General features: G+C 44.7%; 1 protein-coding gene across 2 annotated transcripts in view; it reads right to left on the minus strand.

Annotated features, from left to right (window-relative positions):
• The window catches only part of SPECC1L (sperm antigen with calponin homology and coiled-coil domains 1 like), a 480,979-nt gene that overhangs the window by 154,638 nt on the left and 309,453 nt on the right, over nt 1-16,888 (minus strand). For both annotated transcript variants that reach the window (XM_086942800.1, XM_086942799.1), the window contains one exon: nt 6,205-6,291. In XM_086942800.1, coding sequence (XP_086798926.1) covers nt 6,205-6,291 — 87 coding nt within the window. The remainder of the gene's footprint in view (nt 1-6,204; nt 6,292-16,888) is intronic.

Genomic DNA, 16,888 nt, shown 5'->3' on the forward strand with positions numbered 1-16,888 from the left:
CAGGAGTGACGCATCTGTCACTACAGCCAGCTCTGATTGGGGAAGACAGAAGGGCTCTGCCCTTGACAAAATCATGGCTTGTTTGCAACCACTGCAGATCTTTTGCAGTTCCCTCAGATATGTAGATCATGTCAGGGAGATTCAGAAAGATGCTGCGCCCAATTGGACTTCAGGTCCTATAGCAGAGCCTGCATATGCCACCTGGCATGTGTTACAAGCAGGACGAAGGAGGCTATGAGGCCCAACAATCTCAAGGTCCTTCTCACTAAAAATCCAGGATAGAAGCTGAAACATTGGTATGAGATCCTTAATATCCTGGACTCACCACTCAGGAGGATAAGCCTGAAACTGCACTGGGTCCAGATGAAAGGAAGCATCTGAGAGGGTGTGAGTTGTGAGTTTGGCACGTTGATAGTGAAACCCTGCTAGTGCAGAAGGTTCGCCATAGTCTGGAAGTGGGAGACGACCGCCTGGGGCGAGCCTGTCTACAACAGCCAATCATCAAGGTAGGCAAAGAGTGGAAGCCCTGAGCTCCACAGATGAGCTGCTGTCACCGCCATCACTTTTGTGAACATCCGAGGGGCACTGGTAAGGCCAAAGGGGAGTACGGCAAACTCAAAAGTGCTCCTGGTCCACCGTAAACTGCAGGTAACATCTGTGGGCAGGCAAGACAGGAATGTGGAAATAGGCGTCTTGTTAGCCCAACGCTACCATCCAGTCACACAAATCCAGGGCAAACAGTACTTGTGCGAGTGTATCTTGAATTTCTCTTTCTTCAGGAAAAGGTTGACAAGACGCAGGTATAGCAGAGGACGGAAATAGCAACCTTGACCTACTTCTGGTGCAGGCACCCTCTCTATAGCTCCCTTGGCCAAGAGAGCTAAACTTCCTGATGGAGCAAGGAGAGGTTGTCCTCTGTCAACTTTTGTAAGTGGGTCGCATGGGAGGGCAGGGTGGTCACAAAGAGGAGGGGTTAGCCCCTTTGGACGAGCAGAAAAACCCAATGATCGGATGTTATTGATCTCCAGTAGTGCAGGTGATGGCATACCCTGCCCACCACTGGATGGCCATGATGGTCGGAGGGCAAACTGAAGGAGTTTGGAGACTGAAGCTGCGGCTGCCAGGGGTGGGGGTGCTGGGCTGGGCTGGCGTGACTTTTGGTTGCCTGTCCCACGTGGTCTGTGGGAGCCGCGTTCTGGGCCACAAAAGGATTGCAAAACTTGCTGGTTGTGGTGGCAGGGGGTGTTGAGACAAGGTTGGAAATCCCTTCAGTGGCCACAAAAGGGGCAGAAGACTGGGGTTGGTGAGGGACGATAGAAAGGCTCAAGTGCCTGGCAGTAGCAGTGTTGTCCTTGAAGCGCTCAAGCGATGAGTCCACCTAATCATCAAATCTCCATAGCACCGCTTAAAGCATACCTCAACGCAGCAGCAAAACTTATAACCGGCTCAAAGAAGTTCGACCATATCTCTCCACACCTCAAAGCTTTAAACTGGCTACCGTACGAAGCCAGAATTCAGCAAAAAATGGCATGTATCACTCACAAAGCAAATCACTACAACACTCCAAGATATCTTGCCCAGAAAATAGTACTATCTGGAGGATCTAGACCTTCTCGGAGTGCCAAGGAGTTGGTACTGAGACAACTTTTGTTCAGGAAGAAAAAAACTTATGATGGAGCGTTCTCCGGAGCAGCCCCTAGAATCTGGAACTCTCTTCCACCAAACATCAGAAAGATAACAAACACAGTAACAGTCAAGAGGGAAACGAAAATATTTTTAATGAGGAAATTTCTGCCATAACTCTAGTTGGACCCTCTTTAACATAGAGGCAGAGTTATACTCCATGGATGGAGAAGATGGAAATCACAGGTCAAGATACAGGACAAGTGAACTTAAATACCGTAAATCTTATCTACCTCTTTCCGCAAAAAGAACACTTAAAATCTGTAGATATTGTGTTTAATGTCTTTAATTTATGTTATAACTCTTTATTTAACCCTTCTGTACAAGATGTATCTTCTTACTACCTCATGATATGTAAAGCGATCTGATACCCACGGGTCCTGTTCGCGCTATACAAAACTCTTTAAATAAAAAATAAATAAAAAATAGAAAGGAGCCATCGAAGGGCATGTCCATGAGAGAAGCTTGGAAATCCCCCCAAAAACCAGTGGTTCTCGGTTAAACGTGGCGCCTAAGGGCCACTGATGACGAAATTGCTCTGCCCAGCAAGTCAGTAATATCCAGTCCACATCTTATTGTGAACTTGGCCACATCTCTCCCATCAGGAATTACTTGAGAGAGCATGACTTGGGCCTCCTCAGAGACCATGGACAACACCTGCGCAAATGAACCCTAGATCGTTTGGGGTATCAACCCAAGAGGCAGGGGGTGTTCACCAACCACAATGCTAGGCTAGCAGAAGAGAACATCCTCTTCCGAAGGTATTCAGCCATGTGGATTCCCTATCCGGTGGGGTGGTAGGGAATGTGCCAGGGTTCATTTTGGATGCAGAGGCTTTGACCATCAAGCACTCTGGGGTGGGGTGCTGTGCTGTGTGAGGAAACTGGGGTCCCCTGGCTCAGGGTCATGGCGAACGGCAATCATTCTATGCCAAGGAGCGCCTATGCAGGGCATGGACCAGGCCCTAAGAAGGACGTCTGTAAGGTAGGGCTCGAAAAATCCACTTGCCCGCTCGCATTTGCGAGCCAGGGTTAATTAGGACAAGCTATTTTTTGTCCTACTCTCCTTTTCTGGAGAGTAGGAAGACAAATTGACTTTTGACCTCTTTCTCTGAAAGCAGAGCAAATGTGACAAGATAGCAAGATTTGAAGGAATCTTTATTGCTCACAAAGTGAATGAGCAATAAAAATGCTGCTAAATCTTGTTAACTTGTCAAATTTGCTCAGCTTTGTGAGACAGAGGTCAAGTGCATTACAGATAGGTTGAGTAGATTTTTTAAGTTACTGGACCTGCAGGTCTAGTAATAATGTTATGATTTTTTTTGGAGCTCTGTAAGGGTTTCATTAGCTCAGAGTAATGGTTCTGTGGGGCAACTCCTGGCTGAAGCACCTTAATCAAGACATTTGTCTTGACTGCCACTGAGGGCAGCATAAGGTCCAGGACCTCAGCCCCTTCACACCACCACAGCAAATAAAGCACCCTCCTTCATAGTCACAGTAGGAGGATAGACCAGGCCAGTGTCTGAGGAGGTGTCCAGTACACTGTCATCCGCCAGATCCTCATACCAGGTGCCCTCGTGATCTTCTGTTTGATTGCCAGGGGCCCCTTCCACTCCTCACCCAATCCAGGCTTGTCGTAGTAATACAACGCTGGCTTCGATATGGGAAGTCTACCCCCGGATGGCGTCAGACAATGCCTGTCCGTATCGGAGTTGGGAATGACGGGGCAGCGCCAACAATGGGCTTGTTGGTGCAGGAGATGTCAGCACTGGGGCAGGCGCTGGGGAAGGTCGAGGTTGCATGACCGGCAATGATCCAGATCCATCAATGGATCCTTGGGGCCCAACTGGTACCAAGGGAGTGCCCACTGGCATGAGACCAGTAGGTGCTCCTTGAGGACCTGTGGGGCCAGAGTGTGCTCCCGAGGGTTCGGCTGCACAAATATGAGGTGTATGGCCTCATAAAATTCTTTTAGTTGGGCGAGGCGCTCCAACTCCCAGAAACTCAGGAAAGCGCTGACATGGACTAGGCACAGGCTCCACCACAGACCTATGTCGGGCAGCAAGGAGCTTTCAGAACCGCTCCTTCACCTCCTTGGGATGCATGGCGTGGCAATACCTGCAGGTCATGGTCGAGCTCAAGACACTAGAGGCAAACCAAGTGCAGGTCCTTCACCAACATCTGCCAGTGACAGGACTGCAAGTTTTAAAACCTGCCTTTCTGGTGGTCCGCCCACACACCAGGAGAAAAAGTCTCAAAAATTCTTCGACAGATGGACGAAAAAAGGTCAGTCAAAAAGTGATTGGGGGAAGCTCTCTCCAGATCTGCACTGGCTGGCGCAGAAAGAAAAGGACGGACATCAGATTGCATGGGTGACGCCTATATAAGCACTGCACAAGTCATTTCTGGCGTGGACAGCACGCAGAGTCCAACAACACCATCTATGTGCACGCATGGGTACTGTTCACCAAAAGTTTCCGGATCCAGTCTGATGCATGGGGAATATTCTAAAGAAAAGAATCTTTGGCTAGAAGACGTCTATCAGATTGGATGCTCTAGGGGTCATCCATAGGTTTGACAAACAACTCCATAGTAGCCTGTATCAGACTCTTTACTTCGCTAGGTTTTCATCTCAAAAGAAGCACATTTCCTCTGACACATTCATGGAAGATGCACTACTTAGGAACAATAATGGAAACTACAAAATTGAAAGCATATCCATTAATGGAACGACAAACGGCTTTAGCTACACAGGTAAAACAGACACAGAAACAGGAGAAAGCAAAAGAATGCCTCCTAAACAGACCTCTGGGTATGATGTTGTCATGCATAGTGTTAATTTGATTTTGCAGACTACATATGAGAACTACACAAGAGGATTTAGACAAGAAGTGACTGAATTTCAAGTTCCTTTGAAGACAGGGTAGCCGTAACTGCAAATAAAAAAACAAACGCGTGTCTTGTGGCTGTCACGAGACAATACAAGTTCATGAATCACAAAAATTATTCAACCACAATGTCACTTTATGGTTCCAGGAAGTGAGACTATCTTTTCTATGGTTAATATTGTTGAATGAGAGAGCTGTAAGTGTACTTAAACATGTTGAATGAGCGCATCACCTACCCATAAATAGGGGTAAACGAGAGCATCATCGTTATGGTTAGTACTTGGGAACGAGAGCACCATCAGACTGGTTAATAATGGGAAATACAAGTATGATCACGATGGTTTATGCTATGAAATGAGATCACTGTTAGCATGTTTACATAGGGTAGTGAGAAGATCATCAGTGCAGTTAACGCTGCAGAACAAGAGCATCACCAGCCCTTACATTAGAATGAAATGAGGACACAGCCAGCCCATACATAAGAAGGACTGAGAGCCTTGCCTGTCTGTATATAAGGGGAGACAAGGGCAGCATCACAGTTCATACAGGTGAATGAAAGCATGGTCATATCTTGTATATGGAGGAATGAGGAGGCGGTCAGTCCAATTTACATTGGGAAACAAAAGCACTGTCTGGTTAATAGGAGGGATGAGAAAAGCTCTAGTGGCTCATGCTGGAGGAAAGAAAGTGTATTTGCAATTAATACTAGGAAATGAAAGCATCAATGGTAAGGATAGTACCGGGGAATGAGAGATCAGAGAAGACCAATCCCCAGCATCGGAGAAGAACAGCCACCTTGTGAGAAAAGGCTTCGCCACACTGCATAAGAAAGGCCCACAACCTCTCGACTAAAGGGAAACCCCACAACCTTGGGGTATGCAACTTGATGGCCAGATGCCCAAAATGGTCTTCCACGCAGCAGTGAATGCTAAGAGTAACCCGCACTAATGATGCAACCCTTCTGCCATACACAAAGGACTGATGAGGCTGTCATTCGCCAGTACTAACCGGAATAATATTGCTCCCACCCCCAGTATTATCCCCAGGGGCAACATACTCATTCCCCGATATTAACAGGTCTAAAATTGCTCCCACTTAACAGTATGAACCGTACCAACTATGCTCTCATTAGTAACTAGGTGGACGAAATGTCTGTAATCCAGCCGTTTCGAGTCAAGTGAAGGGTAAAAGGAAAATGCTACTTACCAGTATGCATCTGTACTTGGCATGTAGGGCTGCAGAACCACACATGCCCACCCGGCTACCTGTATCTGTTCCAGTATTATCTTATTTAGATACACAACACATGGTCATCTTTATCTGTACTCATACAACTCCATCATTTGCCCAATGGTGAAAACAATCTGAAGATGGAGTCGATGCCCATGCGCACTATGATCTAAGAGAGAAGTCATCCAACAGACAAAGACTCTTACAAGACAACAAAGTGTAATCATCTGGGCCCACCACCAGATGGTGATCTAATGCAATAGTGTGTGGTCTGCAGCCCATATGCCTCAAACTCACAGATCAGCCATGTGTGTATGACAGGCCCGCCTCACATTTGAGTGAAGGGTTATGCCCCCTTTTGCCGAATGGTAACCTTTCTCCTTTCTAAGGTGAACAGACAGTACCTGAGATGGACTTGGCACTTTCAATGGCTGGCACTCTTGGCATGGATGACGCTGGCCGGCTGGTCGAAGCAGTTCTCATCAAGTGTTCTGCAGAGAAGAAACAATAATCATGCTAATTTCAGAACATTGGTGCTCCATTTCCTTTCACACAGGACTTAATACTTGCATTCAGGTCATTGTAAGACCCATTAACGTGGCAGATAATGGAAATAAGGCACATGGATAGAAGTTGTTTGCGAAGAATCACACACGTTGATCAAGCGGGGAACCAAGACCTCATAGTTTCACAGTCCACAACTCAGTCACCAAACCTGATCCCAAGCCACCACAGAGTATGAAGCAGACCACTCAATAGCCTGTCCACGCCAGCCCACAACCCTGTCTAACAAATGCAAAGGAGTGTGTCCCTGAGGCTGGCCCTCTTACAAACACTTCGGCAGTCCATGTCACAATCACAAAGATACTGAGGGACTCAAAGCTTCTGACCACATTGTTTTCTTGCAGTAATCCACTTGTTTGTTTATGGCTTCTGTACAGCGGAGACAGCAAATGCTTGGAGAAGACCTTACCGCCAAGGGAGGAGCCATCTATGTGAAGACATATTAGCAAAGCAAATACATCTGGATTCTGAATAAGGGGATCTCATGCTTTATGCAAACTTCAGGTGATGGATATCAAATGCATGGCAATGCCAGTGCACACACGGAGAGAGGTTATGCAAGGGAGGGCAAAATCCATTTCCTCAGTTCTTCTCTAACTAGGACCCCGCTGGCCTCCCCACGCCTAGTCATATACCCTGCTCCTCTCTTGGAATACTGTCACCGACCTTGGCCTGGTGTCGTGAACTTCCAAGATACTGCAGTTATATTGTTCAGGGATGAGCCTGAATCGCGGTGAAAGATCAGGCAGCAAGTGATACACTTCAACAAGAGGAAGAAGGGAAGTTTCAGGAAAATAGAAGAGAGAGCAAAATGTGAAGACAGGTAAAGAGGAAATACTCAGCAAAATGAGAAATTAAAAATAATTACACAATTAAATAGAAATGTAGCCTTTCCGTTTTGTATTTATCTACGTGGTCAACACATTTATCCTGAAATTGCCACCCGTGGAGCTAGGGATTCCGGAACAAGAAGTGGTGTTGATACAAAGTAATAAATAAAGCAATGACTGACAAAGCAGTGAACGAACGAGGCCTGTTCATTTCTCTAATATCCTGCTACAGACTTAAGTTGAAGTGGGTGAAAATCGAGATGAAGTAGGAAAGAGGGGGCATGGCTTTCTAGGTAAGAAGGAGGACAAGTGGAAGGGAGCACAGAGTGAGGAATTGCAGTGGCCAGAGAAAGACATGGTTAGTGACAGGCAGAGTTGCTGCTGCTGAAGGAGGCCAAGAAGGAAAGAGATAGTGAGCAGGAGGGAGAACAGCAGAGAAGAGATGGTGAACAGTAGACTCGAGGAGATGTGTAAGGAAGGATTGTGGTTTGTAGAAAGGGGAAGGGTGCAGAAAGAGGCCAGCAGAGGGAGATATGGAGACGGGAATAAAAAGATACGTATAATAATGCACTGTGAGGTTAATGGAGAAAGGGAAAAGAGTAGGAAGTAACCAAGGATGATGCAGAAGGAACTTGAGATGAAAGAAGAAAAAGCTGTATGGCTCCTAAAGCACAGGGGAGGGACGAGGGAGTAAAGTGAAGCAGCATGCTGACAGAAGGAAGGGAGAATAAAGCTGCAGGTGAAGGGAAAGCAGGGAGAAGAGATTGAGGGGGTGGCCTGCTAGGAATGAGAGGGCATGAGCCGTGATTGAGAAAGCACAAGAGGGACGAGGGAAGAACCACAGTGTGTGATTCAAGTTAATGGAAGATTTGAAAACTGGATTGATGGAACATCTAGTAGGGTGGGGGTGTAGTACTTGGAGAGTTCGATGTGAGAGAACACAAGCAGTGATGAAGCATGGTAACTACAAAATTGGAGATAGAAGGGAAGGAGTGGGGGATTGCTGGAGAGGAAGGAATAGTGTGAGAGTAGTGAGAAGGGAGTGAAGGGTAGATAGCACAGCACTATGTGGCCCCCATAGGTTTAACCATAGACATTCCCAATGCGGTGATTCAAACCTTCCACTGAGGATGGATGGATATTCGTGGCTTATTAAACCTGGAAAAGAGTGACAGGGAAAATGGATGAAATGTATTAAACGTTAACTGTTAAAATGAACAGTGGGTCTCTAGAAAAAGATCTGTTCGGAGAGATGCCATTTAATGTGCCTTCTACAGTCCTGCTTCTGTGCCACTGCTATAACTAACAAACTTAGACCCATCGCTGTCGAAACTAAGGAAGAACTGGGTGGAAATGGGACAAATCAGGTTCAATGTCGAAGTAAAATCATTTCTGGCAGATAGACAAATATCAACTGCCTTGGACTTTTGGGAAGGGAGACAGACATCTGGATAGCACTGAACCTAACAAAACCTTAAAAGAGGCATGTGTGTTTAAGACAGCGAGTACGCTTTCCTGCACAATCACAAATAGAGCAGTGGCTCTCGTGACAACTCGCTGGTGGCACAGAATGATCCAGCACAAAAACCTCAACCCCAGACTCTTGGAGGATTAGAACAGAGATTAACCCAGGCACAATCAGACAAGAGAAACTGTGTACACAAAGATCCAAAAGTATCAGAACGAAATGAAGCTCAAAGCAGAGAAAAGAAACAAGTTAGCTATTGGTAATGACAGCTGTTCAGTTTGAGATCAGTAGTGGTTTAAGAAACTGACTCTTCCTTCCAATCAGTGGTTGGGACCAGAAAAGTCAAGTAAAAAATTGGTGCTGTCAACCATGACTGCGTCTGCAGAGAAATTCACTATGACTTAAAAAGACCCCTTGTAACACTCCTGACCTACATGACATCTATAGATTGTTTTGCTCTTATATTGTATCTTATGAGCAAACAATAGGTCTATACACTTCTGCCAATAATTGAGAGTAAGCTTGTTGTATATTTAGAAATAACAGGTAACAAATGTGTTTCTTTTTGAGGCATGAATCTGTTGTAGTGATATGCTGCACAAAGATTTCAAATTAGTACCTTTAACGAAGATGACAGAAGGGTCATAAATGGTAGATCACCATTTCCCCCATCTTTGTGTATCTTGCATAACAAGTGATAGAATGTCTTGAAGGGGGCTGCTCTACAATACTACCTCTTTGAAAGCCTCAGGCCATGCAAAATGAACACCTAGCTTTTCTTGCTGTTGAGTACCAGCCTGTCAGTCACACAAGTGCATACACTGTACTGCTTTAGCAAGCCTTGATTTAGTCATGGTCATTCGTCTTTGACTGACTAAAAGCTTATTTTTTCCGAAGGCTCTTGTTTTGTCCAAGTAATTTATTATTAATTTACTACCAAGGAATACATGCTAGCTTTCATTCATACGTTTGTCCTAAAAAACTAAAAAAAAACAGACAATTCAATGTCGAATGTATATACACATATGAAATGACATTGGGTAAGAATTGTGGATCTGTTTTAAGCACCATCTTCTTATGAAATAAGCTGTAGTTACTAAAATGGCCACTTTCCAAGACATCACTCATCTCATTTACGCATGAGTAGGGCTCAGGGACCCTTCAAATATCACATTTTGGGGGGTGTTTAAAGTTTGGTGAAGTAGGAGCACCACTGAAAATCGACAGAGCTCCAACTCTGCCAAACCATCGGGTTCCTCTGCTCTATATTGAGTTGGGAGGGCGTGTTGGGTTTACATTGAGGGAATCTCAGCTGGCTACGCTAGCATAAACCCTATACAACCAGGCTCACGAGGAGCGAGTTGTGCGTGTTGGTTCTTATATTTTGCAGGTCATTGTTATCAATGACCTGGTGGCCTGTCAGGCCGCAGTGACGGTCGCCCGCCATATTTAGGGGTTGGAACCCGCCATGGTGGCCCTGGTAGGGAAAACACACAATGGCCCCCACAGAAAGGGAAAAAACTCGCTGCACATCAGTACCATTGTTTATTTTCTGACAACAAAGGGATGAATTTACAGGAGCATGCCACCAGGACTAACATCATACATCCCCCCAAAAGAGGGAGGGTCGTAGAAACAGATCTAAACAGTTCAGAATTAAGGCCCGACCCACAAACTTAAGAGAAAACACTGCTCTCATCTGAAAAAGTGCAAAGTTTCAAGGGAAAGGACGGAATAAATAAACAAAAAAACAAAACAAAAAACACCAAATGGAATAATGAGTAGGTAGGTATAAGGGTTTGTGAAATGTGCTCACTGTGGGAGACTTGTTAATGGAAAGCAAGCATCAGGGAGTCTCTTGAGGGACGATATCCTAGAACTATAGAATAGGTTGCAAGGCCTGTAAAGGTGCTGGGAAAGTGGCTTCGACTTTGCGAAGAAGGAATTGCCATTGTATCACATGGTGGCGGTACGGATGGGACAGTTGGTGGCCCAACTGGAGGCTGTGTGGTGGGCTTTTGAGGAAGGAATATGTTACTTACCCTGTAAGCATCTGTTCTTGGCATGTAGTGCTGTAGATTCACATTCTTTGCATAAGTCCACCATCTAGTGTCGGGCTCGGATAATTGTTGTTGTCCCAAAAAGTTTTCTCCGAGTCACAAGGCTTTGTGACTCCTCCTTTTGGGAATACGGCGTATAGTCATCAACGCCATCTTCAGATTGTTTTGCCATGGGTAGGTCAGAAAGTAAGAATGCTGTCTATGTGAGCAGTGAGATCTCCATGCATTAGTATGAAATAAAGTGTATGATTGCAATCTACAGAATCATTTTTGGGAGGAGGGATGCGCATGTGTATCTACAGCACTACATGCCCAGAACAGATACTTATAGGGTAAGTAACAATCCGTTTGAGGCATGTCTGCTGTAGATACACATGCTTTGCATAGACTGTAAAGCAGTCCCTCTCCCTAGGCAGTAGTTAACTTGTGGGGGTTGCAGTTGTCTGAAAAATAGTTTTAAGTACTGCTTGACCAACATAGGCTTGCTGTCGTGCAAATACATCCACACAATGTTTTGTGAAAGTGTACACAATGGTTTGTGAAAGTGTATAGAGGAAGGAGACCATGTTGCTGTTTTGCAAATATCATAATTAGGAATAGTCTCTAAAAAAGCCATAGAAGCTCCAATTTTTCTAGTGGAGTGTGCTTTTGGTGGAATAGGTAAAAGTCACTTAGCTTTTGCAAAGCATGTTAACTATCCATCATTAAATGCCTAATTTTTAAATTGTTTTTCCTAAACAAGGAGGTATTAAGGCAACAAATAATTGTTTGGTTTTTTAAAATGATTTAGTGTTATCAATGTAATAAATCAATGCCCTTTTTACATCTAAAGTGTGTAATGCCCCTTCTGCAACTGTGTTTGGTAGTGGGGAAAAACTGGTAAATCAATGGATTAATTAATATGGAAATTGAAAAAGACCTTTGGTTGGAATTTACAGTTTGTACTAATTACTATCCTGTCCCTATGTAGTTAAAAGAAAGGCTCTTCTAGGGTTCATGCCTCAATTTCACTGACTATTCTAAGAGAAGTAATAGCGATTATAAAGGCAAGCTTCCATGAAAGTTATTGCAATTGACAAAAATGTTCTGCTTCAAAAGGAGGATCCATTTTCTTGTTAGGACAAAGTTTAACTTCTATGCTGGGGCAGGTTGAAGTCTAGGAGGAATTATTCTTTTAAGTCCCTCCATAAAAGCTTTTAGAACAGGAATTTTAAACACAGATATGTGTTGTATATTTTGGAAACGTGCTGCAACAGTGACAAGACGTAATCTTATAGAAGTATAAGCTAATCCTGCAGTTTGTAAATGCAATAGGTAGGAAATAAGTGTTTGTACCTTTGCCTGAAGAGGGTTAACGTTTTCTTTGTGACAGAACACAACAAAACGTTTCCATTTTGCTGCAAAACATTGCCTTGTACTTGGTTTATGAGCCTCTTTGAGAATGTTCATACCGTCTTGAGGTACATTTAAGTATCAAAACTCTAAGACTTCAGGAGCCAAATTGCAAGATTCATTTCTTTGGGATTTGGATGTCTTAATGTCCCATAGTTCTCTGTGAACATTTCGGGGTTCAGGAGAAGCTTCTTGTGTAGGACTAGAGACAGTTCCACGAGTGTTGAAAACCATGGTTGTTGAGCCCATGTGGGAGCTATTAGAATCATGGTGAGTGATGTTTGTCTGAGTTTTCTGACCACTAACGGAAGTAGAGGGAGAGGTGGAAAAGCATATGCAAATATCCCTGACCAGTTTATCCATACAGCATTGCCTTTGGATTGATGGTGGTGATATCTGCTTGCGTAGTGTGGGCATTTCGCATTTAAACAGGTCTAGATCTGGAAACCCCTACTTGTGAAAGTATGGTTGAAGAACATTGCGGTGAATCTCCCATTTATGGACTTCTTGTGATATGGAAGCTTTATCTTTGAAGGAGGAAGATTCGATTCTGAAATAACAAGTCTTTTTCACTGTGCCGAGACTGAAGAGTGAGGTGTTTTGGTCTCGAGTGAAAGGGATATAGAGGCCCCTGCAGTAGGCCGAACTTTCAGAGCCGAGCCGGAAGGCGATGCTTACGAGTCATGTTTTCGGTGCGCGCCATAGCTGGTGTACATGGCGTCCCGTGAGCAGTTTTTTCGGTGGAAGAAGAGGATTTGGTTTTCGGAGCAGTGATAGAAGTACTCACAGTACATTGTTTCTGTGCTGGCTTTAGAGTGGTCGAGTCCTCTTCTGAATGTGACTCGGAGTCATGTGTGGAAGGTGATTCCTCCCGGGCCGCTGAAGCCTCTTCTTCGTCATCTTCTCGACCGAAGATGTCGGGGACATCTTCCATTTGCTTGCGTTGCAATATTTGTCGTCTAGCCCTTCGATCTCAAAGTCTTTTTTAGACTGGAAAGACTTACAGGCCTCACAGGTGTCTTCTCAATGTTCGCATGAGAAAAAACCGGGATGCTGGTCTGTTTGAGGGTATTTGGAGTAACACTTAAGAAAGAAATGGAACAGAGTGCATTCTATAAGCAGGTCATTCTCAATCTCATTGGAAATAGAGAAGTGTTGCCCAGCCAGGCGTGGCCCGTAGGCCAAGGGAACGAGTCGAAAATCTGCTACAAAAGTCTAAGTATGAGAGGTAATATGATATTGATCGAGATAATACCATCGAGAGATATAACGGATCGAAGGGGGATTGAAGGGGACTTGAACCAGAGTGCGAGATACTACATCCAAACCCAGTGGCGGAAAAAAAACAATCTGAAGATGGCGTTGATGACCATGCGCAGTTTTCCCAAAAGGAGGAGTCACATAGCCTTGTGACTCGAAGAAAACGTCTTGGGACAAAAACAACTTGTAATCATTCTAGACCAACACTAGATAGATAGACATATGCAAAGCATGTGTATCTAAAGCACAAGTGCCTCGAACACAGCTTTCCAAAAGTGTCTATCATTTGGCTAGTACCTGCATAACCTGAGGTTCCTTATAGCAGCACCATAGGTCATAATATGGCTTGTAATTTCCAGGTATATTGCAATACAAAGATCTGAGGTAGTAGCCTTAATACTGATATTCCTCCTCTTCCTCATCAGCCTCTTGCTCAGGTCCGGAATATAGAACATATCCAGTGTACAAGGTACACTGTATCAGAGATGTGCTCCTGGTCACTCTCAGCCTCTATTTCAGACCCTAGATTCTGCGTTGGCAGGTCAGCAGATGATTTAAATTTAGAATATGTGAAAGTTGGAAAGGGTGATTCAGTTATTGATAGGGTCACTGATGAGACGATAGTATTTACTACAGTTAAAATTGCATTCTACAGTAAAAGAAAATATGCCAACAGAGTAGTCATTGACAGTGGGGTGATGGTCATACATGGTGCGGTAGTTGACCGTGTCATCACTGATGAGATTCTTGTAGTTAATAGTGCTGTCATCACATCAAATAGGGTCTGGTCATCAACGGTGTCTTGGCTGCCGTCATTGACAGTAGAACAATTGGCTTCAGTAGTGAAGTGCCCATTGGCGAGGGGGTTGACAACAATGAAGGCTTTGCAATTGAATGGGATAACAGCAAGCCTGATAGCACCTCAACGGAGCTTTATTACATTTTTCGTGGAGGTTGATCTCTGCCCTATTGGAGTGTTTTCCAAAGGAAAGTCAAGAGTTTTCTCTTGCGGAGATGGTTGCAGACACTTTAGATGTTAAGTCCAGCGCAGGATATTGAACATGTTTCCTTTTTTTTCGCTGCCTTGGTGGAAGTTCTTTGTGGTTCACTGTTCATTGAGTCATGCCCAGAAGAGGTGGCATCCTTTTTAGAAAACGGTATTTTCTTTTTCTGCAGCAGGAAATGTGCTCACCTCCTTTCTAAAGTCTTTAAAGTTTTGGAAGGGGAAGTCGTACAAATATCACGGAAGATGCATTGTAAGCTGGATAAAGACAATGGACTGCATCATCAGTGTGCATCTTCCCTTGCCCCCAGTACCACGTCGGAACAGGAGGTCTCTTTTCGCTTTCAGCCTTGATGGTAGTTGGTGATGGAAAAGTGTCTCCCTGGCCCAGAAAGTGGAGAATTTCTATAAAAAGATCCTAAAACCAATTCAGTTTGATGAAAGCTGAAGCTAGGGCTAGCTGATGTCCAGGGAAGACATTAGAAGCCTCATGATGTAGCCAGGTTAAGGTCAGACCCAGTTTAGCGCACAGCTCTTCTTAGGGTCTCCATCACACATTGTGCGCAGTAGACATCTGAGCTATGGTGGCCACTAAGGGAAGTATGAGAGCTCAGCACCTTCCCCGTATTAGCTGAAATTTGGATGGTCTAAAATGAGGTGGATTTGCTTCTAACCAAGCCTAGCTGTCAAGACATTTTAACACTATCTACTGCCATGTAAAGTTTCCTGGGATTCTTGCTTAATGACACGGAATGAGTCAAGCATGTAAAAATATGAGAGAACCAATGCTGGCAAAGTGTGGGAACCCACTACACAAAAAAGCATTGATAAGCGGCAACTCGTTTGATTGCGCTGAGTAGTCCAGGTTTTTGGACAGCCTACAAACATCTTATATCTCCAAGACTGGAAGAGTTTGTGGACCTAACCGTATATTACTTTCATAGTTTAGTCTTCATGGCAAAAAGTTGGAAACTTTATTGCCTATTTCCATTTTTCACCAATTTAGATTCAATACCTTTTATTTCAAGAAATATATTCTTTCACACAATATTGCACCATCTACAGAAGGGACCCAACTGCTTATTTAACCCCTCCCGTGCTTGTGACGGCACCGTTCCGTCACGAGCCTCGGGTGGGCTGTGCTGGTGACGGAACCATTCCGTCACGGCCCGCTCGCCGCGCCTGCGTGGCGCGAATTCCGCGCCTGCGCTGGATGTTTTGAAGAGCGGGCGGGGCCGTGACGGAACCGTTCCGTCACAAGCACAGCTCACCCGCGGGCCGTGACGGAGCGGTTCCGTCACGAGCACGGGACAGCCGCGCGGCCCCGCCTCCCCCTTAGCGCTGCGGCGGAATAGAAGCCGCAGCGAAGGGGTTAAGCTGCTGATTGTTGGTAAACAAACATACTCACTTCACTTAGAATGATGCCCCAAAATCCTCTAAAAAGAACTCAAACCTGCTCGGTCTGAGACCTTCCAAAAAACATGTCACACCCAAGACACACCAGGTTATATATGTCAGACAGTGCCAAGACTGGCCAGTTCCAAGATTTGGCAGTAAATATGCAAGACCAAAGTCAAGGCAGAACGAATGTTTGGAAAATAATACTCTTCAAGATACTATATGTTATATACAGTCATGTAACAATACACTCTCACACAAGACCACTACAGAACAACACACAAATGGCAGAAATAGACAGCTTGGCACCAACATACACATACTATAAATACTTGTTGTAGGACAGAAAGTAATGGACCAGTGCCAGCCCTGCAGATCTGCACAATGAATGATGCTGTGTCATGCCTTTCAGCCTCGGGAAACAGCAGAAGAGTGGTCAGAGTTCATTAGCGGTATTAGATTTTCATGATGACATACATGATTTCCGAAGAGAGCTTAATAGCTCTTCCAAAGAACAAACACTTTTTGAGACTTTGCAATTGTATATGTGCACAGTCTATGACGTAGACCAGAAAAAATGCCCCAATGGTTGAACTTAAACACACTTTTACTGCAGTTTATGGTGTGTCCTGGCCTGAAATCCTGTCAAATAAACAGAGTATGAAGCGAGAAGAACAATCTGACCTCTGGCAGGAGCAATCTAATGGGAGCCAGAAGCAGGCAGTCCAAGGAGGGTAAGACGAGCTTAGAAATGCAAGGGTTTAGGCTGCGACATCCACTCCCAGGGGCTCCCGATATACAATCTGCAGATCCTGGCAGCTTGTACACCAGGGGGCACAGACGGAACATCGACACCACCGGGCACTGGGACATGCTCTCTGTCACATGCTCCTATTTTGCCATGCAATTATCTGCCTGGGAAACACACAATTTAGGAGATGGGAGCGTTCCACAGAGATGTTGATGCCTCATGGCCAATGTGACTGATTGAAAATGGATCTGCTGACAGATTTTCAGGGCTGGACAACAAACAGATGGTGCAGCCAGCACCAGAGGTTACCCAAGTTTAATACAAAATTATAAAATACAACCAAACCCATGGCTCTAAATACA

Source organism: Lissotriton vulgaris, chromosome 11, assembly GCF_964263255.1.
Source record: "Lissotriton vulgaris chromosome 11, aLisVul1.2, whole genome shotgun sequence".
NCBI classification, from domain to species: Eukaryota; Metazoa; Chordata; class Amphibia; order Caudata; family Salamandridae; genus Lissotriton; species Lissotriton vulgaris.